The 25,375-nt window shown below is 33.1% G+C and overlaps 3 protein-coding genes across 5 annotated transcripts; all 3 read left to right on the forward strand.

The window, feature by feature from the left end:
- Positions 1-4,149: 4,149 nt before the first annotated feature.
- NUDT8 (nudix hydrolase homolog 8) lies at positions 4,150-7,785 on the forward strand. Its single transcript, XM_059587087.2, has 9 exons — positions 4,150-4,298; positions 4,461-4,702; positions 5,573-5,638; positions 5,885-6,022; positions 6,170-6,247; positions 6,364-6,414; positions 6,558-6,592; positions 6,843-6,951; positions 7,411-7,785. Exons 1-9 carry the CDS (start codon positions 4,181-4,183, stop codon positions 7,615-7,617), a joined length of 1,044 nt encoding a protein of 347 aa, XP_059443070.1. The 5' UTR covers positions 4,150-4,180; the 3' UTR covers positions 7,618-7,785.
- Positions 7,786-8,775: 990 nt separating this feature from the next.
- LOC132174688 (PPPDE putative thiol peptidase family protein) lies at positions 8,776-13,839 on the forward strand. 3 transcript variants are annotated; one of them, XM_059586328.2, is made up of 5 exons: positions 8,776-8,993; positions 9,140-9,383; positions 11,588-11,875; positions 12,373-12,459; positions 13,352-13,839. In XM_059586328.2, the coding sequence occupies exons 2-5, from the start codon at positions 9,215-9,217 to the stop codon at positions 13,504-13,506; spliced, it is 699 nt and encodes a 232-aa protein (XP_059442311.1). In that variant the 5' UTR covers positions 8,776-8,993; positions 9,140-9,214; the 3' UTR covers positions 13,507-13,839. The 3 variants fall into 3 exon arrangements, with proteins under 3 accessions (XP_059442311.1, XP_059442310.1, XP_059442312.1); XM_059586327.2 differs by having other exon boundaries at positions 8,776-8,960; XM_059586329.2 differs by having other exon boundaries at positions 8,779-8,960; positions 12,379-12,459.
- A 3,941-nt stretch (positions 13,840-17,780) lies between these two features.
- Positions 17,781-20,812, forward strand: LOC132174686 (putative RING-H2 finger protein ATL21A). Its single transcript, XM_059586326.2, has 2 exons — positions 17,781-18,545; positions 20,477-20,812. Exons 1-2 carry the CDS (start codon positions 17,900-17,902, stop codon positions 20,611-20,613), a joined length of 783 nt encoding a protein of 260 aa, XP_059442309.2. The 5' UTR covers positions 17,781-17,899; the 3' UTR covers positions 20,614-20,812.
- The last annotated feature ends 4,563 nt before the right edge of the window (positions 20,813-25,375 follow it).

Raw genomic sequence — 25,375 nt, forward strand, 5'->3', positions numbered from 1 at the left:
ATTAATCAATACTTTAACACTCTCCCTCAAATACGGGCTCAAACTTTCTTTTAATAGGTGAGACATAATACTTGAAATATTTAATTTAAATTTGGGTAAATTGACGGAGTTAGAGTTCGAACTCAAGACATCTAACTTTGATACTATGTTAAATCACTATTTGTCCTAAAAGCTTTCGCTTTTAGAATAATTGGTAGTTTATAACTATAGTACATCTGCTTGGATAGATACTTCAAAAATCTCCTATAGACTTTCTAAAATTACTAGCAATTCGAATAAATAATTAAATCCCGGTTCCAAAAAATCTCATCACCCAATCTCTTTTCATCATCTCAATTGTGGACTTCAAAATTCTTCTACCACACAACCTCTACAATTACATATTTAAATTGTTAATAATTAAAGGAAAAAGGTAGGTGCTTTTTGAATGGAATTTGTGTCAAAAATACAAATGGATATGATGCCCAATTCTAAGAGATTGAGTTGAAGCCCAATTATGTGTCTGGTGGGCCCTTTTGGTGGATCAAATCAAATCATTTTTGTCGGTGAAAGGCCTTACAAAATGCCAACTTACTCGCTCGAACCGTAACAAAATGTCGGGTATGACATGATAATTGATAACCCGTACAAAATAAGAACATTATTGAATAATCTATTATGACCCAAGTCTTTTCAAATTGATCCCTATTTTGCTAGCAAAAAGAAAATAAAGCCATCAAAAAGATAAAATTATCCTAATTTCTTTTTAATAAGACAAAAATACTCTAATAAATTTAGAAGAAAAAAAAATTAAAATTTTATTTTTTTTAAAAAAAGGAAAATTTCTAAATTTTCAGAACTTGGTTTTTTATTTTTTATTTTTAATAATTATTTTATTGAGGATATTTTCGTTATTAAGAGAATATTGTTAATTTTTTCATAATTCGAAAGAATCATTCTTTATTTTTCACCTTTAGAGAAGACTCAAAAATAAACTCTAAAAAAAATGCAAGAGTTTTATCATGTTTATTTATTATTATTATTATTATTATTATTAGTTTTTTAACATGACTTGGTATTTAATGCTAAAAAAAAATGGCATCCCATCTATAATTTGATGTAATGACCTAAAAATAAATAAAACATCAGATTCCAACTCAATAACGCTACATGTACCATTTAATTGAAAAACCTAAATAAAATAAAAAAGTCTGCAGCCCATTCCTTTCTGTCTCCTCGGATCTTAATTGTGTGTACAGTAGTTAATTTATAGGCATAACTATAATAATACTTGCCCCCGGTAGAAATCAATGACAGGATAGACCTAAATAATAAGAATTGCAAGTGTTGAATTTAGACGTAATCTGATTCAGTCCCGTCAAGATATCAATGAGATCCAAGTAATCAATTATGAAAATTTTCATTACGACGTTCGTGTTAAATTACTAGTTATTCTAAAATCTTAAGTTAATAGGAATAGATAACTTTTAGGGTAAAATTCACATACTCCCCTCAAACTACCACTCAATTGACAATGTCTCCCCCCAAACTTTCAATAACAATAATGTTTTCTCCAAACTACCAAAACATTGTCAATATCCCCTAAGGCTAACAAAAAGATTAAAATGCCCTTATATATTTCTCAATATATCAAAAATACCCCTATAATTGAAAAAAAAAAATTAATTTTTCAAAAAAAGAAAATTTTAATTAAAATAATTATTTTCATTTTTTAAAACGATTTTTTAAAAAAAAAAATGGAAAATTTTATTTTAAAAAAACAATTTTTTTTAATTTTATTCCATTTAAAAAAAAAAATTTAAAATAATAAAAGTTTTATTCTTTTTAAACGATTTTTTTAAAAAAAATTTTTAAAACAAAATATTTTATTAAAAAAAATTAAAAATAGAAAATTTTTTAATAAAAACGAAAATTTTCAATTTTAAAAAAAAAATAGAAAATTTTTTTTTCTTATAAAAGTTTTTATTTTTATTTATTTTATTTTTAGGTTTTTTCCAGAAATTTTTGTTTTGTTTTTTTTTTTTTTTTTTTTTTTTTTTTTTTTTTTTAATTTTACTCAGGGTAGTTTCGCCAATGGGGGACATTGACAATGTTTTGGTAGTTTGGGGGGACATTGTCAATTGGGTGGTAGTTTGAGGGGTATCTGGACTTTTCCTAAATTTTAATCATTTAATCATTATTTTAACATTTTTCCTCACTTGTGGGCTCAAACTCTATTTTTAATAGGTGAAGCGCAGCACGTGGAATATTTAATTTAAATGAAAAGTTATTTGACGAAATCAAGATTTGATGTCACGACCTTTGGCTCTGATACCATATTAAGAGCATGTTTGTGATTGTGTTTGAGAAATAGAGTTTTTAAGTAAAAAAACGTTTTTCGACAAAAGTTTCATTTTTAAGCTTTTGCCAAAAGTGGGTCTTGGCTATTTTTTTTCCTTTAAAATTTTTTTTTGTTTTTTTTGACCAAACGAATATATTTTTTTTCTTCAAATGAACTTTTTGAATGTTAAACGCATTTTTAAGTTCCTCAAATGCACACCTAAACTGACCCTAAATTACTAGTTATCCAAAAAAAAAAAAAAAAAAAAACTTAAACTAATACTTTAACCAGTCGAACCCTACACTAATATTTACATAATTACATAAAAATTGCCTTAAAGCTATCGTTTTTGGTGGAGCAGGAATTTTCTCAAAGGAAAAAAACAGAGCCAGAAAGACGTATGAAATTGCTGTCCACGCAATTCCGACTACTTTTGAAATGGCAACCATTTTCCCTCACGCGCGTTTAACAGAGCATTTGTTTTAGAAACAGAATATTACTTTGTCAGCATGCTAACGGTAAACCTACTGGCCTTTCAAAGGAAGAAGAAAAGAAGAAGAAGCACTGGAATATTATTATATATATTAATTAATTAAATTTATTATTTTATATTAATTTAAACTTTTGGGATGGACAAAATAATAATTTAATATAATATTAAAATAAAAGTCTTAAGTTTGAAGTTTGAATTTTGTCTTCGTTATTTTAGACTTTCATTTATTAAGAGAGTTTAAACCCACTTTTAAAAGAAAATATTAAACTATAAATTAAATAATTAAGTTAATTACTTTTTATTAGTTTAAAATTTTAGAATAATTGATGATTAGCATCCTTAGGAAGAAACAAATGATCTCTAATGATGTCACTTTTCGGTAGAAATCGTATTACTTTGTCCATTTTGTTTAATAATTTTTCATGTTTTTGGTCAAGTAATTAAATCATGCATAGCTTGTTTTATTACAAGTAAAGACTTGGAATAATTGCGCCAAATAATACATAAATTTGAGATGAAAAAAAGATAAAAAATTAGGATAAAGTCTACGTACTCTCTTCAAACTACTATTCAATTGATAATGTCTTTTCAAACTTTTAATTATGATAATATCTTTTTTAAATTACCAAAACATTATTAATGTTCCCCAAAATTAGCAATAAGATAACTTCTTTTAGAACTTTCAAATATATAATCACACTGCGGACCCTAAGCCCAAAACAAAATTCCATTATTGAATGAAGTGACAGGATGTATGACATGATAGTATGTGGACCATTTGTGAATGCCCCGCCAAAACCAAAACAAAAAATACCTGTCTTGTTAATTCCACACTCTCTTCTGACAGCGCGTGGGATGCAGATCTCACGTTCCTCCTCTTTTCACGACCTCTGTCTGTTTCTCACGTGTCCAATTTATTCACATTATATTTTTATGTTAATTCCCTCGTTTTCTTTCCTTTTTTCCCATTTTAGCTGAGGGAGTAGTGATTTGATTCCTCCCGTGTTGTAATTGTCGCGGACCACCCATTTCACACCATCAATTAAGGCATTAAGCTTCATCCCCACTACATTAATCTTCGATATTTTGGATAAGATATGTCTTTACTTGTTTGTTTCTACTTGGGTTTCTGCTAATTTGCCTCGTTATCCATGTATTTCGATTCTTCATGCAATCTCTAGTTCACTCCGAATGACGATGAATTCCATGTTCTTTTGTTGTTCTTGAACGATTCTCTTGATTTGTTTTTTGTTTTCTAATTGTTCGTGTTGTACAGTTATTTATATTAAGAGTTTTGGTTTAATTGGATTATAGAGTTGCTGTCAGTGTTGAAGTTGTTGGGATTTTGATACTTTTCCTCGATAAACATGAAATCGCTTGAATCGAAACATGTGTTTGCGTCTAAAATATTCCATGTGGGAAGAACATACTCTTTCAGGCACATACTTGGCGTTAACTACTCTCCACAGTTCTGTTCTTGCAGAGGTAAGCAGAAAGATTTGAACTTTTATCATTTCGTTTAGATTTCCAATTCTTTGTTTTTCTCCTCATCAATAGCTTATTTCAATGTATGAATTTAGATTCGAGACCCACATGAGTATTTAGTTTGATATTTATATATATTTTTGTTCTTAATCTTTGGTTCAGGAATATTTCTGAAGGCTTGTGGTTCAAGTACTTCAAATAATAAAGTCTCAACAGAATCATTTTCATATCAGATGAATGGAACAAGTGGGACAAGTTCAATGCCGTATTCTAGAGATTTGAGAGTACTTGATGCATTTGACGATGAGTATGGGGGAGTTGTTGTTGATCCACAAAAATTACCAGATAACCCAGTTGCCTTTGCTTCTATCCTTCATGCCTCTCTGTCTCATTGGAAAAAGATGGTAATTTTTCTCTGCCAATGTGATCCAAATAGATCTAATTCATCTGATTTCTTTTCTGTTTTTTTTTTTTTTTTGTTTTTAGTTTTTTTTAATGAAATCATTCTTTTTTCTTTTGGGTCTTACTGGTAATGAGGTTATGAACTGTTTCTTAAAGCTATGAGTAAATGATGATGATGAGATAAATCAGCTTGTTCAATTGTTTTTCCTTTCTTGATTTACAAGCATCAGGCACCAAGTTGGATTAGTAAACTATAGTCTTGCAGATACTAATTATTTGCTGAAAGTTTCTAATGCCTTTTTGAAGTAAGATTTAAGAGTACAATCTACAGCGTTAAAGTATTGATAAATGATTAAATTTACACTTTTCTAGTAGCTTAAGCTTTTAAGATAAATAGTAATTTAATATGGTATTAGAGTTGGAGGTCCTGTTTGAACCCTGACTCCACATATTACTTTCTATTTTAATAAAATGTTCTACGTACGTGTTGGGCTTCACTTATTAAGGGGGAGTTTGAGCCCACAAGTGATGGGAAGTGTTAAAGTGTTTGATTAAATAAATAAATTTACTTTTTTTCTACAAGCTTAAACTTTAGAGATAAATGACGATTTAACATACAAGAAAATCAGTAAGATAGGTTCTTAGGCTAAACTAGGACTAGAACTATGCAATCCAAGATTTTACTCTCATATTCACTTAGTGGAAATTTCATAACACTATTTTTAAGCACAAACATTACAAAACACTTCAAGTTGTGTTTTTTCTGCTGAATATGTCCTTATTTCAATGGATTTGTCAGCTTGAAATCATGCTGCAAGGCAAACTGTCTTTAAGGTTTGGGACATTGATTATCTGAGGTCATTTTACTGCAGGGAAAGATGGGAGTTTGGCTTAACTTACCAGTGGAACGATCTGAGCTTGTTCCCATTGCTGTAAAGGTAACTTCTGTACATGAACTTTCTATTATTGGGCCCTTATTTGTCAACAGATGTAAAAGTAAACTTTGATTTGATTTCAGCCCCAGCTATCTAAATTGCACACAGGTTTTGAATATAGCTGATGTAGGACACATGTGGGGGAATGATTTGCAGCCAACTTCAACTAGAAGTGAAATACTGAATAACACTCAAAGCACTCTTGCCTAACCAAATCAAATTCATTCTTATAGACTGGTTTACATGCAGGAAGGCTTCCAATACCACCATGCGGAGCGAGGATATGTGATGTTAACATACTGGATACCTGAAGGGCCTTGCATGCTTCCTGCTAATGCTTCACATCAAGTAGGGGTTGGGGGATTTGTCATTAATGACAGCAATGAGGTAAGGTTGCTTGTTTTGATAATGTGACAAATCCTGATAATAATGAGCACTAAACATGCTCCAGAGTTGATTTCCTTGTTCTTGTACATGCAACAGAAACCCCTTCAGTTTCAGACTAACATAAAAGAGATTTATGACAATTTGTAGGTTCTTGTAGTGCAAGAGAAACACTGTGCTCCAGCTTTTGTTGGTCTTTGGAAAATACCGACTGGTTTTATTCTTCAGGTACTTTATTTGATTTTTTTCAGATGCTTCAACTTAAAATACAAAATCATCGTTAAAACTCAATATTTCAATTTGTTTATTTTTCATTCTTTGGCAATTGTTTTATTTGGTATCAGTCAGAGGAGATTTTTACAGGAGCTGTAAGAGAAGTCAAGGAGGAAACTGGGGTAAGTACTTTGTTGTTGACATTTTCTCTCAGGCTTTTTTCATCTGGACATCAATAGTTTACTCTTGCTAGTTCCATCAAATAGAATAACTATCCAGTCAAATTCTCCAACTGACATTAGAGGCATTTTCTTCTATATTGCAGATTGATACGGAATTTCAGGAAGTTATAGCATTCAGGTAATAACAAGACGTTATTCTTGTATTCAATGTCTGATTTTCACTGCTACATTATTTAGTTTAGTCTACTACATAACATTACTCTTTCAATTATTGCATGAGTATCCTTCACTTGTAATATGTGGAAAATCACTTGTCGCAGAGAAAAATCTAAAAAGAACATAGTCTATATTTTATACTTTTCCATGGTACTTTATTTTCTTAACCAACAGTATCTAATCTAATATTGTGTCTGCAACTGCAATTCCAGGCATGCACAGAATGTGGCTTTTGAAAAGTCAGATTTGTTCTTCATCTGCCTGCTAAGACCCCTATCAACTCATATCATAATCGATGATCTTGAAGTTCAAGCAGCTAAGGTAAATGTCTTAACTCACAGAGCACTCAAGGTTGCTTTAGGCTGTTCATTCTTTTTCTTTACTCTTTATAGTACTTTCCTATCACCAATAGCCACTTTAAGGTAGAGCTGTCTACAATCAATTCTAAGACACAATCCTTCTCTTATACTTTGAACTCAAACAACAAAGGGCTCGTTTGGTAATGTTTTTTAGAAGGTACTATTTGCTTTTAGGTTGTGATATGACATAAAAGTAAAAGTAGTTTTGATTGTTTTACAAGTGCTTTATGTATTGAGTTGTTTGTTAATACTTTTGTTTTTTTGTTAAAAAGCAAAAAACAGTCCTAAAGAGAATTAGCAAACAAGCCCTTGTTTGGATCCATTGAGTGTAGATGGCATTAAACTCGGGTTTTCTTCAAATTTTATTCAGTATCAGGACTATTTTCTGACTTCAAAATAAATCTCATGCTGTATCATGCAGTGGATGCCTCTGGTTGAATTTGTGGAGCAACCACTTATACAAGAAGACTACATGTTCAAGAAAATCATCGACATCTGCATCGCCCGCCTAGGGAAGCAGTATTGCGGCTTATCTGCTCATACAATGATCTCCAAATTTGATGGCATGTCATCTTCCCTGTACTACAATGTTATAGACACTCAAGATTTCAACTGTACAGGCAGTTGATTGAAGCTGTTTCACTCATAACTCTACATATAACATGTAAATATGACACTGGTCTTTCTAACATATATTGTCTTTAAATGTAAAATGTGTCCATTGTACATGCTTCACCATAACTCATTTCTAAATGTTGGACAAATTAAGCCTGATCCAGTTTTACCATCCTTGCAATTGGACTTCCACAAGGAATGATTTAGTCAATTGGAGAGGGCTCGGAGCACTACAGCTTTTAGTACAATTTTCTTATAAACTAAGGTGATAGTCCATAATTGATTAAATGATTAAGCGTATATGGTTGATATCTTAACCGCTAATTAATTAAGTTGAAAAGTCAAGTTTCTTGCTTAATCATTTTCATTTCATCAATTATGGACTATCACATCTGTTTGTAAATGACTTTGAAATAAAAGTTGTATTCTTAATAGCACCCTAATTCATTTTATAACTTTCATTAAAATTAAAATGACACTTATTAAGCCATTGTTGTCCTCATCCATGTGTCACGTATCAGTATTGCCATTCATTTAAGTGATCATGTTTTTGTTTTTTATATTAAGCAAGGAAAAGCCGAAGAGTTCTACTAAAAATGTTGAAGTTTTTATTACAAGTATGTTACAAACTGACGTGACTATTCATAATTGCCGAAATTATTAAGCAAAAAATCTAACTTTGAAAAACGGTTTTAACTTTAAACTATCACCACTTATGTTGAGGTGAATGTAAATTGAAAAGAAAATTGTCTTATTAATATTGAAAGAATATGAATAAAGTAAGAACAAAGAAAGAAAAAAGAAGAATATTTAAGTGGAGTAGAGAAAGATTTAAATTTTTTGATGTGTGTTACCTTTGAAAAATGGCCAACTACAATAGAAAAAAAAAAAAGGTTTTCTTACTAAAATTTAACTAAAGTTTGGCTAGTTCACTAAAGTAATTGCTATACACATTTCCGCTCCTATGCTTCGAGATGAATTTTGAATGAATCACTATTAAATTTTGATTTAATTTTAATTTTAAAAATCACATTTAAAAAAAATGTGTGATCCATAACTCTGTTTTAAGACTATTGGTTTTTTTTTTTTTTAAAAAAAAAAAAAAACCATATATATATATCTGAAGGAGGAGTCAAGACTCAAAAGGAATACTTGTGAAATGTGATGAAAGAAAGGGCATTATCGTAAGTGAAAAACCCCGTTCACTTTATAGAAGTTCATATTTATGTTGAATCTCATGATATTATAAAATCCCAGCAAAAAGATCCTCCCAAATCCCAATTCATTGAAAACAGCAGAGTGGGCTTTCACTTTGCAGAGGAGCAAAACCATTGATTGCTCCGATCCCTTTCTCAGGTGCATCAATTCATCTCTAATTTTCACTTCTCTGTATGTAAGATCTTCCTTTATCTAATTCTCTTTTATTATAATATCTCTTCTCGAAATCCATTTCAATTTCCTGTGGTTTTTCGCCCCGATCCCTCCAAATCTCCGAATTCCACTCTTAACTTTTTACTTTTTTTGGTATTTTATAGGGTTTTCTTGGATTGGTGTTGAAGATGATGAGCTTGGGGCCTTGAAGGGGGGAGCAATTGTGTAAAAAAAAAAAAATGCGGTTGTTTCCGCTGAGCTCTAGCTCGAGCTCAAGCATGGACAACGAGCAGCGCGATGGCGTACAAAAAAGTCGGGCTCTGTTGTACCTCAATGTCTATGACCTCACGCCTGTAAATAACTACCTTTACTGGTTCGGCCTCGGCGTCTTCCATTCGGGCGTTGAAGGTAATTGACTGCCACATTGCACCACTTTCGTTTTTCTCTCTTTAATTTTGAAGCTTATAATCTCTAATTAAATTATTTAATTCATAATTTTTTTCATCATGTTTGAGAATTTAATATGGTTTTAGAGTAATGATCTTGAATTCGAACCGACAGAATATACGTCTGATTTTAGTGTAAAAGAGTAATGCTAGTTCACACCCATTTTATCACACTTGCTTCACGCTGTTGATGTGGCATGAGCTGAATGGAAGTAGAAAGTTTTTTTCTTTTTAAGGAGTAATGCTATACACACTCTCACTTTCTCACTCCCACTCTCATACCGCCTTTCGTGGCTTTAAAATCACTATTGGACTTGAGATCACCATTGGATTTTGATCCAATAAAAGTCACGTCAGGGAGTGTGATAAAATGAGTGTGAAGTATAAATTTATTCAATGTAAAATGACAGTGTTGGAAATAGAAGAGTGTGCTTATAATGGATGGTGTCCTGAAGAGGTTGTGCATTCTTTTGGTTTTGAATTTCATAATTGGTCGACTTTTGGAAATTTGAAACTTCATGCTTGCATTGCTATCCACAACTCCTGTGGTGAGTACTATATACATATATATGAAAAACTAAATTACATAAGGTCTCTTGTTTGCCTTGTCAATCTGGAAGAAATTCATAGCTTCTAATTAGAAAATGTGTTCCCATAAGAAGATAGAATCTTTAGATTATTGCTAGGATTAAACAAAGATTGATAAGCATTCCTGCAGTAGATTTGAACAACTAAATTACATAATGTCAATGTTTCTCTGGGCATTCTCTGTTAGGGTATTGGCTGCATCGCGCTAGACTCACAATTCATGCATGTAAAGATATTAATCAAAATTTTGTGAGAGAGATATCTTGAACCTAAAAGAAGAAAACTGGGTAAGATTATTTGCTACCTTTAGGTTAACATTTTTCCTAAATATGTTTATGGAATGGGAAAAGAATTGTGTGTTGTTAATTCTTTTGTGACTTATAGGGGACGTATCCTAGAGGAACTATTATGTGTGTGGATTTCCAGTATTCCCACCACATAGGGAGGTAAATTAAAGAAGTACTCATGTTATAGAACCTAAGGAAAGAGTCCAGTCTCACCTATGCAAAGAGAATGCCCTGAATTAAAGTAAGTGATGCTGCTTGCTTCTCAATTTGTGTTAGCTATAGTAAACTCATACTTTTATAGATTAGAGCAAGGATACATTCACCATTGATTCAGGTGATATAGGGTTTCTAAAATATGGGCTACCATTAAGCACCAATAATATATTATCATTCACAGAGAAGTGGAAACCCAAGGAAAGAGACTAGTCCCTAAGGGGTGGCTTAATCGGCTAGGCACCACACCTTATTAAGTGAAGGTCACTAGTTGAAACCTTTCCTTCCCCCTCCCCTTGAGGACACAAAATTACTTATATATAAAAAAAGTAGAAACCTTTATATATTGAACAAAAATAAACCTTATAAAAAAGAAAGAAAGAAAGAAGAAGGAATTTCAAGTATTCTTCCAGTAATTGGTGAACAACAAATTTTAGACATTAAATGTGCGTGTGTGAGAGAGAGAGAGAGAGGTTATATTGTCTAATTAACGGATAATCAAAAACGAAGGAAGAGTCACCATATAAGAGCATTAGCAGCAGACTCCCTATAGCCCATTCCCTTTCTTATGTTTAGGGAAAATCTCAAAAAAACCACAAAAAATCACCTACATCATAAGCCCTAAATATAACCAACATCAAAGGGAATCTACAGTGTTTCTCCAATGCATTGGAAAACACTGTAGATGCCCAATGCATTATTAAATTATAAAAAATTGGTTCTCTCTCCTCTCTCCTTAACATGTCCCAACAATTTTCTCTCCTTTCTCCTTTCTCATTGGTTGCAATGATAAAAAGAAATAGTATTTAATTCATATAGGAAAAAGTAAGAGAATCTATTGTGAAGTATTTTTTTTTATAGGAAATCAAAAAGTAGTTTTATTCTCTAAATTGAGGGAAAATAGTTGGGAAGCTGCTGCTAGTGCTCTAAATACATAAAGTTGGAAGGGAGGCATTAGGATTTTATTATGTAAATTGTGAATAGGCAGTTTTTCATGAGTCCAGGCATGAAGCATTTGTATCTCCAAATCTGTTGTGTACGAACCATAAAAAAGTTTTACCCGTACTTTGATGGACAGTGCATGGTTTGGAGTATGGCTTTGGAGCACATGAGTACTCTTCCAGTGGGGTGTTTGAGGTGGAACCAAGAAGTTGCCCGGGCTTCATCTTCAGACGGTCAGTGTTGTTGGGCAGCATTGATATGTCTCGTTCGGAATTCCGATCGTTTATGGAACACCTTTCTGCAAAATATCATGGGGACACTTACCATTTGATTGCCAAGAACTGCAACCACTTCACGGATGAAGTTTGTATGCGGCTAACTGGAAAGCCTATACCAGGATGGGTAAATCGACTCGCCCGATTAGGTAAGAGAGCTTACTGCTTGCGTATTTATGTTACTAAGAATCTGCCTTGATGTTCATGGTAACTTTTACATCTGGTAAAATATGTATACCTGGTGTCTTAATTTTGGAAATGCATATGATCCTAGTTCCCAATTTACCTGGCCCAATGGTTCGTACTTAGACGCATTATCAATCACTATTCACTATTCTGTGTTTTTTTTTTTTTTTTTTAATGATTACTATGTTATCAGGCTGCATCAAATCTGAACTGGTTCTATACTATATAAAGGCAGTCTCACACCAGTGGAATTTGATTATATAGGGGTTTTATACTATATAATCAAATTCCACTGGTTCTATACTATATAAAGGCAGTCTCACACCAGTGGAATTTGATTATATAGGGGTTTTAAAGGGTGTGATTAGCATAGCTGCTTACACTTCTTGGCCAAGCTAAAGGATCATTTGCCTAACATATAACTGGCTTTTCCTTCATCTGATTATATAGTTGGTTGAAGTTTCAGGTTCTTTCTGCAATTGTCTTCTGCCAGAAAGCATTCAGGTTACATCAGTAAGACATCTTCCTGATCATCCAACATGTTCTGGTAAGTCTATTTTGACACCCATGTTTGCAAGCAAAGTTCATATTCTCGAATCTGTTATCTTCTTTAAAGAATTTTGCAGCCGTTTACTTTCCATGAAAGAGATAGTCTAGTAAAATAGAGCCTCTGCATATTGATTAACCATATACCTCTATATATTTTTGGTTCACCTTGCACATGGAAGATATTCGCCTCAATCCCACTTTGGATGTGTTGACTCAACTTGCTTTTTTAATCATTTTGTTGAAAATCCATATCTGGGCTATGTAGAGTAATCGTTAAGCCCTTCAATGAAAGGGTCAAATCTACTTGCTCAATTGGCATCGGTTGAAGTTTATCTAGATAGGGGCAGGTAGGTTTTTTAGTTCTTTCTGTTTTGATGATCTATAGAACTGGTAAGATGTTGGTGAAAATAATTCTCTGGACACTTCAAAATTGGAAACATCCTTTTGGTGCAGGCACATCTATAGTTAGGTATCTAGGGTGGTCATCCCATCTACATTAATTCTGGGACTGTCTTGACAGTGTCTACTTTAATTGTTCAGCAGAAAAGGCTAAGAGTTTGTTTGAGATTGCATTGGAAAATAGAACTTTTGTTTATAGGAAAAGTTTGAAAGAATTTTTTTTAAAAAGCTTCATTTTCAAGCTTCTTCCAAAACTACGCTTTCGGCTTTTTTAAAGCAAAAAAAGTCAAAAAGTGCTTTTTAAGTTCTTTACCAAACGGACTTATTTTGCTTGGCACAGCTTTTTAAGTATTAAAAATACTTTTTAAACTAACACAATCCCAAATAGAATCTAAGTCCTAAGATTTAATTCTCCAATTATGGGTGTTAGTGTTGGGTCTCTCCCTCTCTCTCTTCTCGGCCATCGTCCTAAAAATATTATGCCAATACAGATGATGATGGGTCAGAATCTGCTGCATCATTTGCATCAGCAGAGAGTGAAGAGGAGGAGGCGGCGGCGGCAAATCATCATCTGCTGACCGTACCAAGTAATGATGTGGCTTTTCTGAAGGAAAAACCAGTGAGACTAGCAAGGGAGGTCTCGTGATTCTTTCCACGAATTCCAATTGGAATTGTCTCGCTTTCTCTTGGGTGGTTCTGTTGTTTGTATGAGCCTAGGTGTATAAGTGAACATTTCCCAACTAAATTATTCAAGAATTTAAATCTATTTATCCTGGTACGGCTTTGATGCCCATGAATTGTATAATACCTGTATTGTTGTGAAATGTATGATTGTGCTCAGATCATCAGAAATTTGTTAGTACAGTATAATTCATAAATCCAAAGACTGTTTGTAGATCCTAGAAAAATGTGTACGGGTATTTGTATATTTTTGTTTTTGGTTTAATTTTTACTCAGAAGTAAGTGAAAATTCTTTCAACTCTGTCTCTAAATCTGTCATGTCTTGAGCATGTGAGATGTACAATTTTTTATTTTTTATTTTATTTTTTATTTTTTATTTTATTTTTATTAATGCTATTAAAAATGCATGTGGGAAATATATGCTATTAAAAAAAAGAAAACTTCACTTAACCTTCCTAAAAAAAAAAAACTCAATTTAGTGTCAAACTATAAAAAGTTAGCAATGTCACCTCTCTCATTAGAGTTTTGAGTTAAATCAAACAACGAAGGAGTGAAATGACCTTTTTATACGTCTGGAAAGTTTATAAAATTAAAAAATTACTTTAATTTGAAAAATAAAAGGAAAAAATATAAAATGACCCCTCAAACTATTGGCTATTTGCAATTTGGCCCCATAATGTTTAAAATGTAATAAAGTAGCACTCCAAACTATCAGTCAGTTGCAATTTGGCCACTCCCGTTAGTTTGCACCGTCAAAATGGATGGAAAATACAAAACGACGCCGTTTTGTTGAGGTTAAGTTACTAAAATGCCTTTTTTAGAAGAAAAAAAAAATCAATTTAAAAAAAGCCCACAAACGTTGTGTTGCTTAAAAAAAAAATCCCGTCCAGCAGCTCCTCACTTTGACTTCATCAGTTCACCCTTCCAGTTCGCATAGGTGCGAGAAAGGAGTGCACAAAATTGGAGAACCATGAATGAGTTTTGTTCTATTGTGATTTTCATGGTCACTTTCATCCTCTTCTGAAATGGGGGGTTCACACATCGCCTCCTTTTCATATCTAAACCCAAATGCAGAACCCATCATACTGTGATTTTCATGGTGGGTTTCTTCTACAATGGGGTTTCGTCTTCTTTTGCAAAATTTAACTGCGATTTGTCCAAACTCCTCTCATGTAGCAGTTGATCCAAACTTCTCTAGTCCGAAACCCCACCTCAAATTTCTCAAGTTGATAGTCGTTTTGATTTGCTTGTATGAAAGAGGATTTAGTGGTGTGATTTTTGCTGGTTTGATTTATTGGAGAGGATTTGTGTGAATGAGGATTTGCTGGTATGATTTTTGTGGGACATACCTGAAGAAATTAATAAAGAAATGGGAAAATAAAACACAAAATATATATATATATATTTTATTTTATTTTATTTTTAAAAATGGCATTTTAGTAACTTAACCTCAACAAAACGACATTGTTTTGCATTTTTCATCCGTTTTGACGGTGCTAACTAACGGAGTGGCTAAATTGTAATTGACTGGTAGTTTGGGGGGCTACTTTATTATATTTTGAACATTGGGGGGCCAAATTATAAATGACTGATAGTTTGGGGAGCTATTTTATATTTTTCCCAAAATAAAATAAAATAAAACAAAGATTTTTATTTTAGTGTCAAACTATAGAAAGTTAGCAATGTCACCTCCCTCATTAGAGTTTTGAGTTAAATCATACAGCAAATGAGTGAAATGACTTTTTTTATACTTCTGGAAAGTTTATAAAATTACTTTAATTTGAAAAATAAAATAAAATAAAACAATGATATTTTGGAAATTTTCAAGGCCTTTGTTAGGATTTAACATTGCAAAACTTTTAAAATTGGATACACTAAATTGAAAAATGAATTTTTTACATGTTAAGGAACACATGATACTTTTAGAGATTGGGTTAGAGTACCTTGAAGGAAATTTATGTCCAATCATCTATGATTAAGAATTAGGGTTGTATTCGAGCCGGGTATTGAATGCTTAACCTTGACTCATTTAATTTTATTTCGAACACGAGTCAAGCTTGAACTTATTACCAAGCTAGATATTATGTTCAAGCTTGGCTCATTTAATTTTATTCCAAATACGAGTCAAGTTTGAGCTTATCAAAAGTGCTCAATTATCTTATTCACTTCTTATATAAAGGAAATACGATAATTGTTTATCTCTTCATAAATACATACTACTCATTATTTAATTAAATAATGTTAAAATTATATCATTTGAGTTATAATTAAATAAATTAATTTGAATATTAAATAATCTAATATCGAGTTTTATATGTATGTATATAAATTCATTATGCACATAAACAAACACGCACATACACACATATATCAATACATGCTCACAAACACACTCATGTACACACAAATCTCTAAAACTAAACTCACAACAACAATAATTCAAGTTATATCTATCGTATTAAGAAGATAATTCCCTTTTACTTAAATGTTTTTATTACAAAATTAAAATAATACCTTTTTTTTTTTTTTTTGTAAAAATGAAGTTATACGAGTTTATACAACCTTATCCGAGTCGAGCCGAACTTATATGAGTATGCCTCGTTTAATATTCGAACATATTATTACAAACAATTCATTTATTATTCGAATTGACGCCAAATTGAATTTAACTTAGTCGAGCCAAATTCACGAGCGGCTGGGCTCATCTTACACCCCTATTAAGAATGTATGAGTTTAGAGGACAAAGGTTTTAAAAAAAAATAAAAAGGTGACAAATCCTAGCTCGAGGTATGTCTTCTCTTCTCATTCTCTTGCTTCTTTTCTTCTCATAAATTATCTTATTGACTTAAGCATCAGAGTATCTTTCGCCAATGTCTCCTGACCAATGTCTCCCGACGAGCCACCCGTACTTGATTTTGTCATTGTAAATATTCTTGACTAGATTACCGACGTGCAACCATAGGGTTATGTTGACTCATGGACAAACCTATTTATAATACAACCAACGTGAATGTCGTGTCGTGTGAATTATATATAATCTTCAATAAAGATGACTTTTGAAACTTTGACTAGTCATGATCTTAATAATATATAATGGGTTGTGGTAGTCAAGAAAAACTTATTAAAATTGGAAGAAAAAGACTTGTGAGGGACCTGACTCATCACCCTGCAAATGAGGTATTGAACCCAGAGAAGACCAAAAGGCCAGCCTCCATAACATTAAAATGATTTACAAGTACGAGTACAAGACTATATAAATTAATTATAACTTAACATATTTAATTAAATACGTCAAATTTATTAACTCTAATCTATTAATTTTGTTTAATGTTCGTATAGATTCACAAGCTGTCGCGTATTGTATTTAAACGGGTCAGACTTTTTGATTCAAAATGACTAATTTTATGTTGGAGTCTTGCTTAAAATTGTCGAAGTCTATAGAAAAGTAGCAATCCCATTGCTCTCTTCTTCGTGTATGCTTCCACAAGGTGACTAGTGGGGTCTCATCTAACCTCTTTCATTAAGCTTTCCTACTGAAAATTCAACCCCAAGAAGCACTATACGATGATCCCATTGGTTAAAACTTCAAAATGAATCCATTTCTTTCTCCAAAGTCAAGTGCACCTTCCATTCAAAAAGGAAAAAAAAAAAAAAAAGAATCCAATTACTTGCAGGCCGCTGAAGTTTCCTTGCCTTTTGGGTCGTATCGTAGTCCTCTTGGGTGTGCTAAGTGCTAACCGTGCCACACACGTTTCATGAGAAGGATTTCCGTATGGGAACAAATGCTCTGAGGTTTACCTAATTAATTTCCTTGTGAAAATCAAAACAAACTTAGAAGTTGTTGAATTATGCTAAAAAGATAATTTATTTTTTACAGTTAAATTCTTTCTACTAATTTAATAGATTTTGTTAGTGTGATGCTTACTTAAGTAAGACACGTGTCACAATTTTATTAGGTCCAATATTTTACGCTATTAAAATCTGTTAAGTCAGTTGATAGAATTTAATTGTGATTATAGAAATTAAATTATTTTTTAGCATATCGTAATATTCATTTTAGCTAATTGCAAATCAAATAAATCATATAGACTGATTTTGTAGTTTTTCATTTCCAATAATTTTGACAAATACATGTGAAGACACACCTATCCGAATAGGAAAATGATTGTTTTCTTTCTCCTATCCTTCTCTCATCCTCAACATTTATGTATAATCGTAATAAGTGATGGGACAGCTTAAAATAATTTATTTAAACAGATCGAAACGTTTCAAAGCTCTCTCACGTTTCAACCTTTTCATACAACCTATATTAATAGGAAGAAAGAGTAACAAATTGTTACCATCTTTTGCATCAAGAGATGGATGCTTTCATCTTCTTCCTCATTCTCTTCTTCTCTTCCACCTTCATGGGAGCAGCTGCAGAACCCAATTGCCCTGTAAACCAGTGCAGCCATGGCGGCCCCAAGATTCAGTTTCCTTTCCAAGTAAAAGGAGACGCCACCAAATCCAATCACCCTTCAGGCTTTGAGGTTGTCTGTAAATTAGGCGACAACAACAAAAACATGACAACAATTCACTTCCCATCTTACGGCGACTTGGTCGTCCGATCAATCTCTTACGGAGACAAAAGACTCAATCTTCTCGACCCCAAAAACTGCGTCCACGGAGTCTTTCTCAACCTCAATCTCTCTCTCACACCCTTTCATTATTTCTACGGCGTCAAAAACTACACATACCTCAATTGTTCCTCGAGGTTGCCTTCTAATTCTTACCCGGAGGTCCCCTGCCTGAGCGGCGCCGGACATCATGTGTACACCGTGGAAACTTCTCTGGGTCTGCCGGATTCTTGCCGGCGAGTGAAATCTGTGGCGATTCCTTTTCAGTACAGCCCTTACATCTCCGACAACAGTTTTGGTCTTGGATTATCTTGGGACAACCTTCCTGGATCCGAAGATCGTCGATTGAAGGATAAAACCGAGAATTCCGACGTGGCACCAGATAAAGGTAACATTTGTCTTTTACTTATTTTCTCTTCATATAATTGAGAGGAATGCTTAGCTTCATTCGTTAAAAAGTTTATCTTTAGCCCATTTAATCCTAAATGGCATGACCTATTTTTTAAAAATTTATTAATTTATTGTTTAAAATTTATTAATTTTAAAATATCTCATGCCACCTAGGATTAAAATAGATTTGGTCGTTGATTAAAGTACAGAATAACAGCATGTAAACCGAATCCGATTAAAATAGTTAAAAAATAGATTTTTTAATAACGTCAAGCATTTCTATATAAATTAATTCTTTAGGAACTTTAATTCATTTATTATTAGACAATTTCAGGAATTAGTAGGAAAATAATTGATTATTAAATAAAAACTACCCCATTATATGTCTAAACCAATTCGAAACTGCATTTCAGAGTAATTGTTTTTAGTATTTTTCTAGGTGAATTGTGAAGTATGTACTAAAAATATAATTAAGAAAAGAAAAAAAAAAACTCATTTTACTAAAAAGAAATAATATTAGTGGATTATGAACTGATGCAGGAAATTAAGGTTTTTTTTTTTTTTTTTTGATGAATAGGAAAACATATTTGATATTATAAACAGGACAAATTAATAAATAATTTCATAAATAGGAAAAGAAAAGTCAACCTAGGAATTTGCGATGCTAATTTCAACCCATTCTGTTTGTCTTCTGCGTATTCACATGGCTGGCCAACATTTAATTAATTCATGCAATCAAAACGCATAATAACAACCAACTAAAATCAAAAACATTTGAGCGTAAGTATTAAGTAATATATAAAAAGTAAAGGATTTTAAATGATAAAAGAAAATAAGAGAAAAAAAAAAAATATATATATATATATATATATAAAAACAAGTAGGTCATGCTTTAGTTTAAATTTTATTTTTTATCTTTTAGGACTCTTAACACTTTATATATATATATATATATAATATAAAAAAAAAAAATTAAGGGCCTTGTATAAATTAGGAGTCTTAAACAAGTAATGTTAGAAGTTTTTCTTATCTCATTCTCGTGTTACTTCAACCTTTAAAATTATTATTGGACTTCTGATTACACATGATTGAATTTTGATTAACTAGTGATTTTAAAAGTTATTTTATTCATAGATTACTCGTCTTAAGCAATGACATAATTGGAATAGCCATAGATGTGCTCACACATACACATATATTATTTTGATGAGGCATATGTTTATAGTTGCATAGTTTTCAACCCTCATAAGTTTCTTTGAAGTGAAGTTTGATATATTTTAAATCCTACTTCATAAATGGGCAAAATTGACGAAGACTTAATCCTACTTCATAATGGGCCAAATTGACGAAGACTTTGGCTGACTAATAGAAACGAAGAAGGAAACTTCCCTTCAAGTTCTACTGTTCTAGTCACCGCCTTCTAGAATGTCATGTAACTAAAATATGTCTCTTTGTCCTGCAAAAAGACAAAAATACCCTTAAAATTTTTTTATATAAAACAAAAATACCCTCAAAATTTCTTAAGAAAAAAAAAAAAAAAAAAAAAAATCACCCAAGGGTTACGAGGATATTAATGCAATCTTTAATTAATTGGGCATTTAGAGAAAAAGTCTTATCTCAGGATATTGTATCAAGTTTGACTAGTCTTCTAGATTCTCAGTTTTTAACTATTTAATAAATTAGTAGACTTATCTTTTTAATTATTTTAAAACTTCTGCAATCTATTCCCAAACCAATCATGACTCTTTAATTCAATTGGCACTCATGCCCAATTACTTCAATTATTTATTACACATTTCCAATTTTTTTTTTTTTTTGTACTGCTTGTATAAATATCAATGACCTGTCATTTTTAATTATGAAAAAAAAAAAAAAAAAAAACATAAGAGAGAGAATGGTTTTGCACTGACAATGGTTTCATCTGTGCAGTCTTGAGTATCAGCATCTTCCTTTTTGCAATGGTGGTGATTACAGTGATAGTTATAAAGATCAGCCACTCAAAGAAAATGTGCTTCCAGGATGAAGAAAAACATCTAATGGAAGTTGAGAAATTATTGGAGACATGAAGAAAAACATCTATTTTCCAAGACATGTTTGTTAGCAGACATACCTGAATTCAAGCTTTACTAACATACCAGATTTTCCTTTCTTGTTATGAGGTCCTGAGGCTCCTCAATAGCAATACATGTTGGGATGTAAAGAGAAAAACATAGTTACAAATTTTGTTCATAATATTGTCTAGCTTTTATGTTTCATCGACTTGCTTCTTTTTTTTTTTTTTTTTTGGCAATAAGAAACTTCCAAATTGTCAGTTTTCATGTTGGCTGAATTCGATGTCCAAAATATTCAATGTAACATGTTTTTTATTGATCATGGTTGGTGGATTGAATTTATTGTAATGAATAAATCTCATTCGTTTGCCTTGCCTGCAAGCCCGTCTGCAGAGCATACAGGCGAGAAATTTTATGAAAAACTACCCAAAAGCTCATCTACAATCTTGGTTGTAATACGTCTGAACGAGATGTCCAATGAAGACCCATTGAGACACTCGTTTGCAAAAGGCCTCTGAAGAGCGTACGAGCGAGATGGTTTTGTAAAAACCCACCGAGACATTTGTCTAAAGTCTTGTCTGAAGGGCGTAAGAATGTGTCGCTCCAGAAATCTGTGCTTCTGCAAGTTAACCTAGTTGCGTATGGACGAGTAAGCAACTCGTCTAGACACCGCCTTAGAATTTGCTATAATCCTGTTTCAACTTGTATTTCTTTATACCTGGGTTTTGAAAAGTTTATTTAAAGGGGCTTCTAAGCTCGATTATTTTTAAGGATTCTACTCTAGAATTCAGTGTGCTAAGAGAGAGAGAGAGAGAGTTTTTTATATCTAGAGCATCAATGTTATTTCTCTCTTAGAGTTTTGGTTATAAACCACAACTATTCATTAACAACAACTGAATCCTAACCGACTTTCGATAAATGAGATTAAGTAGAAGAATCATTCAAGAGATTCTGGTGAAGTTACTGAGATAGTTGACAAGTGGGTCACTTGTCTAATGCAAGAGAGAGTCAACTTTAAAGGTTTTATAAATGTGAACTTCTTGTATTTTTGTTCTTTTATAGTGAATTGATTTCTACGAATTTAGCTGCCTCAGAATAGTTTTACTTTTGAAGAGTTTTTCAAAATGTTTTTACCTTGTTACCAAAATCTCTGTGTTGATTGGTTTATGGCTTTCATATATCTTTGATGAATGTGTTTGTGATTGGATATTTTTAAATTTTGCATTATATTGATAACACCTATTCAACTCTCCCTTCTAGGTGTTGTTTGAAGTCTGGTTTTATATTTTCAATTGACATCAGGGAGGGTTCACTCTGTGAATGATTAATTTCCTGAATGTGATCTTAGACTTCTCATCAAAATGTCTTGTACTATTGCAACTAATTCACTTCCCATCTTTGATGGGTCAAATTATTCCTTTTGGAAGATTCGTATAAAAGTTTATCTCAAATCCATAGACGTTTGGAACATCGTCAAGTCTGGATGGACACGTCCAGATAAGCCTATGGCTGAATGGACTAAGGATGAAAAGAATGCTTGTATCAAGAATGATGAAGCTATAAATTCCATCTTCACGTCTCTCAACCAATGAATTCAATCAAATATCTCGGTGTAAGATTGCTAAGGAAGTATGGGATACTTTGGAAATTACGCATGAAAGAACAAAAACTGTAAAATCTTCAAAACTCCAAATGCTAATTTTCAAATTTGAAGAGATTACGATGGAAGAGGATGAGACCTTTGATGATTTTTATGCCAAACTCAGTGTTATTCGTAACTCTACTATTAATTTGGGAAAGAAAATTTCTGATATTAAAATGGTTAGAAAAATCATGAGATCTCTTCCTAAGCGATTCGTACCTAAGATTACTGCCATTGAAGAAAACAAAGACATTGACACTATGAAAGTTGAAGAGCTTGTTGGTTCTCTTCAGACCTTTGAGTACACTTGGCCTCGTTCGAAGAAAAACAAGACCATTGCTCTTAAAGCGGTTAAGAAAGATTCAAATGTCTTCTCTGATGAAGAATCAATGGATGATGAAGAATTTTTCATATTTTGAACTGGAGAAAGTGAAGAATTGCATTGGCATCAGCATCAGCATCAGCAAAGGCGTTATAACGAGGTCACTTTAAAGGATAACTTTTTTTCCTCTCTCTCTAGTAGAGTATCTCTGTACCTCTGGTTTCCTTCTAGGTTCTCTTCTTTTCCTTTCTCCCCTTGATTATATCTCTTCTTGCTTCCCATTTCTCCACCTTAGTCATGGAGAATACTATCCCTGACTTGGTAGATTTGATCAATCATACTGCAGTTCTTGGTTGGTTTGATACTCCACCGACCCTGACCATTCCCACGGTCAACCCTGGTTCGTCCCCTTCTTTCATGCTTGTGGGAAAAATTCTCTCGTCCCAACCTCTTTAAAAAATTATTATTAAGAATAATCTCTTGCAAGCCTGGAAATTTTTGAAGTCTCTAGTTTCTAAAGATAGAGGGGATAATATGATGGTTTTTACGTTTCAAAATTTGGATGAGCTTAATAGAGTGTTGCATTACTCTCCGTGGAACATCAAAGGGTCTCCTCTTTTTCTTAAGAGGTGGTTTGATGAGGATGCTATTGAAGATTTGGATTTTACCAAGGCTGCTTATTGGTGCAAATTCACAATCTTCCGTTAGAGCTGATGACGATTGAAAATGCAAGGAATATTGGTGCAAGTCTAGGAGAGCTGTTGGAAGTTGATACTTTTGATAATCTCAAACCTGCTAGGAAAGGTTTTCTTCGGTTTAGGGTGGTTAATAATCTTTTGAATCCCCTCACTCCAGGCTTCACTCACCATAGGCCTCCAAAGGCTTCGCTCTGGATCCAATATATGTATGAAAGGCTCTCTAATTACTGTTACACTTGTGGAAGAATAGGGCATCTTTCTTATGCATGTATCGTTGAACCTCGTCCCCCTGATCATGGGAGGTATGGTGACAAGCTGAAGGCTAGTTCTCCTAAAACTAGTAGGGTTGTTCAGCTTATTCAGCCAAGGAGTCAGATTTCTAATGCTCTTGCCATAGTTTCAGTTCATAACAGGTCCTTCCCTTACTCAACTCAGTCGAGTTTTTTCAACTCAACTCAGCCGATCTCTCCGAGATATTTCCCCAGCTCCCCAGGTAACAGTCCCATTCATTTGAGCCCCGCTGTTAATGCTCCTGCATTAATAGAAAAGTTTTCATTTGTCAAAAATCTGCTGCACCACATTAACTTCTCTTTATTGCTTACCAACATTGAGAAGTTAAATTCCCTTAAACTTCACTTCCCAAAAAATTCGTGGCCTACCTTTGTCAATTCATCCTTGGAAATTGGTTCCTCTAGCTCTTTATTGGCTACTCCTAACTCCAAGCTAGATTCTAAGGAATTTAGTTATACCTCAACTATTTTACCAACTAACCTTTTCCTTGCCTCCACATGTCCTCTTGTTTCAAACAATCCTTCCACCTTCACGTTACCTCATATCTGTCCACCATTGAAACTCCTTCTTTTTCCAACTTGAAACCTCCCCATCCTCCAAACAACCCTTCTTCTAGGAAAAGGTTTCATCCTTATACCAATTCCATTCCCACAAAAAAACCAAAAATCAATTTTCGGCATTCCAGTAATATTATTGAAGATGATGATGGTCAAGATGATATTGTGCAGAGTGGTTCTGAGTTGTTCAAGACAGCAGGGGTTGAAGGTTTTAACCTCCCCCTACCAGCCCAATGAAAATTCTGGCATGGAATTGTAGGGGGTTGGCCCGAGGCCCAACAATTTGAGCTCTTCGGGCTTTGATTAGAGCTCATTGTCCTGATCTTCTGTTTTTATCTAAGACTAAAGTGTTTGTTGGAACAAGTGGCTCATATTCTATTACTGGCCCATTCGGTGTAATTAGTTTATGTGGGCCTGGGGACAAATAAGTTGTGGGGGGTATTTTGAGGTTTTTCAAAGTAGTTATAATTAGGGTTTTCCTATAAATATGTTATGTTGTAACCCTAAATCATTTAATAGAAAAATTAAAAATATAGCTGCACTCTCTCCTGTGGACATAGGCACATTGCCGAACCACGTAAATCTGTGTCTCAACTCTCTCTTGATCTCTCTTTTTTCGATTCTATATTATTCAACATTGTTGTGCACAGTAACAACAATTGGTATCAGAGACTAATTATACGATGGCTGAGATTGGCACATCTTTTGCGAAATTCGACGTGATGAAGTTCGATGGATCCTGTAATTTCGAGTTATGGCAGAGACGTGTCAAGGATTTGTTGATGCAATAAGGGATGGTGAATGCGTTATATGGGACGAAACCAGAAGGGATGGCAGACATAGATTGGAAGGAACTTGAGGCGAAAGCGGTGGCTACTATTCGGCTTTGTCTAGGAGATAACGTGATGTATCATGCCATGGATGAAGAATCTCCGGTGGCAGTTTGGTTGAAACTGGAAAGTCGGTATGTGTCAAAGTCGTTGACGAACAAGCTCTATCTAAAGCAGCAGTTGTACGGCTTGAAGATGGCAGAGGGCTCGGATCTGAGCCAACACATTAACGCATTCAATCAGATAATCGAAGATTTGAAGAGGGTTGATGTGAAGTTCGAAGACAAAGACAAGGCGTTGATGCTATTGAATTCACTCCCAACTTCTCTTACGTATGAGAATTTGGTTACAACTCTGACATGGGGGAAAAAGTCCTTGGAGTTAGAGGACGTTATAGGAGCCCTATTGGCTTTTCATTAGAGGAAGAAAATCAATGA

Source organism: Corylus avellana, chromosome 3, assembly GCF_965113065.1.
Source record: "Corylus avellana chromosome 3, dhCorAvel1.hap1.2, whole genome shotgun sequence".
Classification (NCBI taxonomy): Eukaryota; Viridiplantae; Streptophyta; class Magnoliopsida; order Fagales; family Betulaceae; genus Corylus; species Corylus avellana.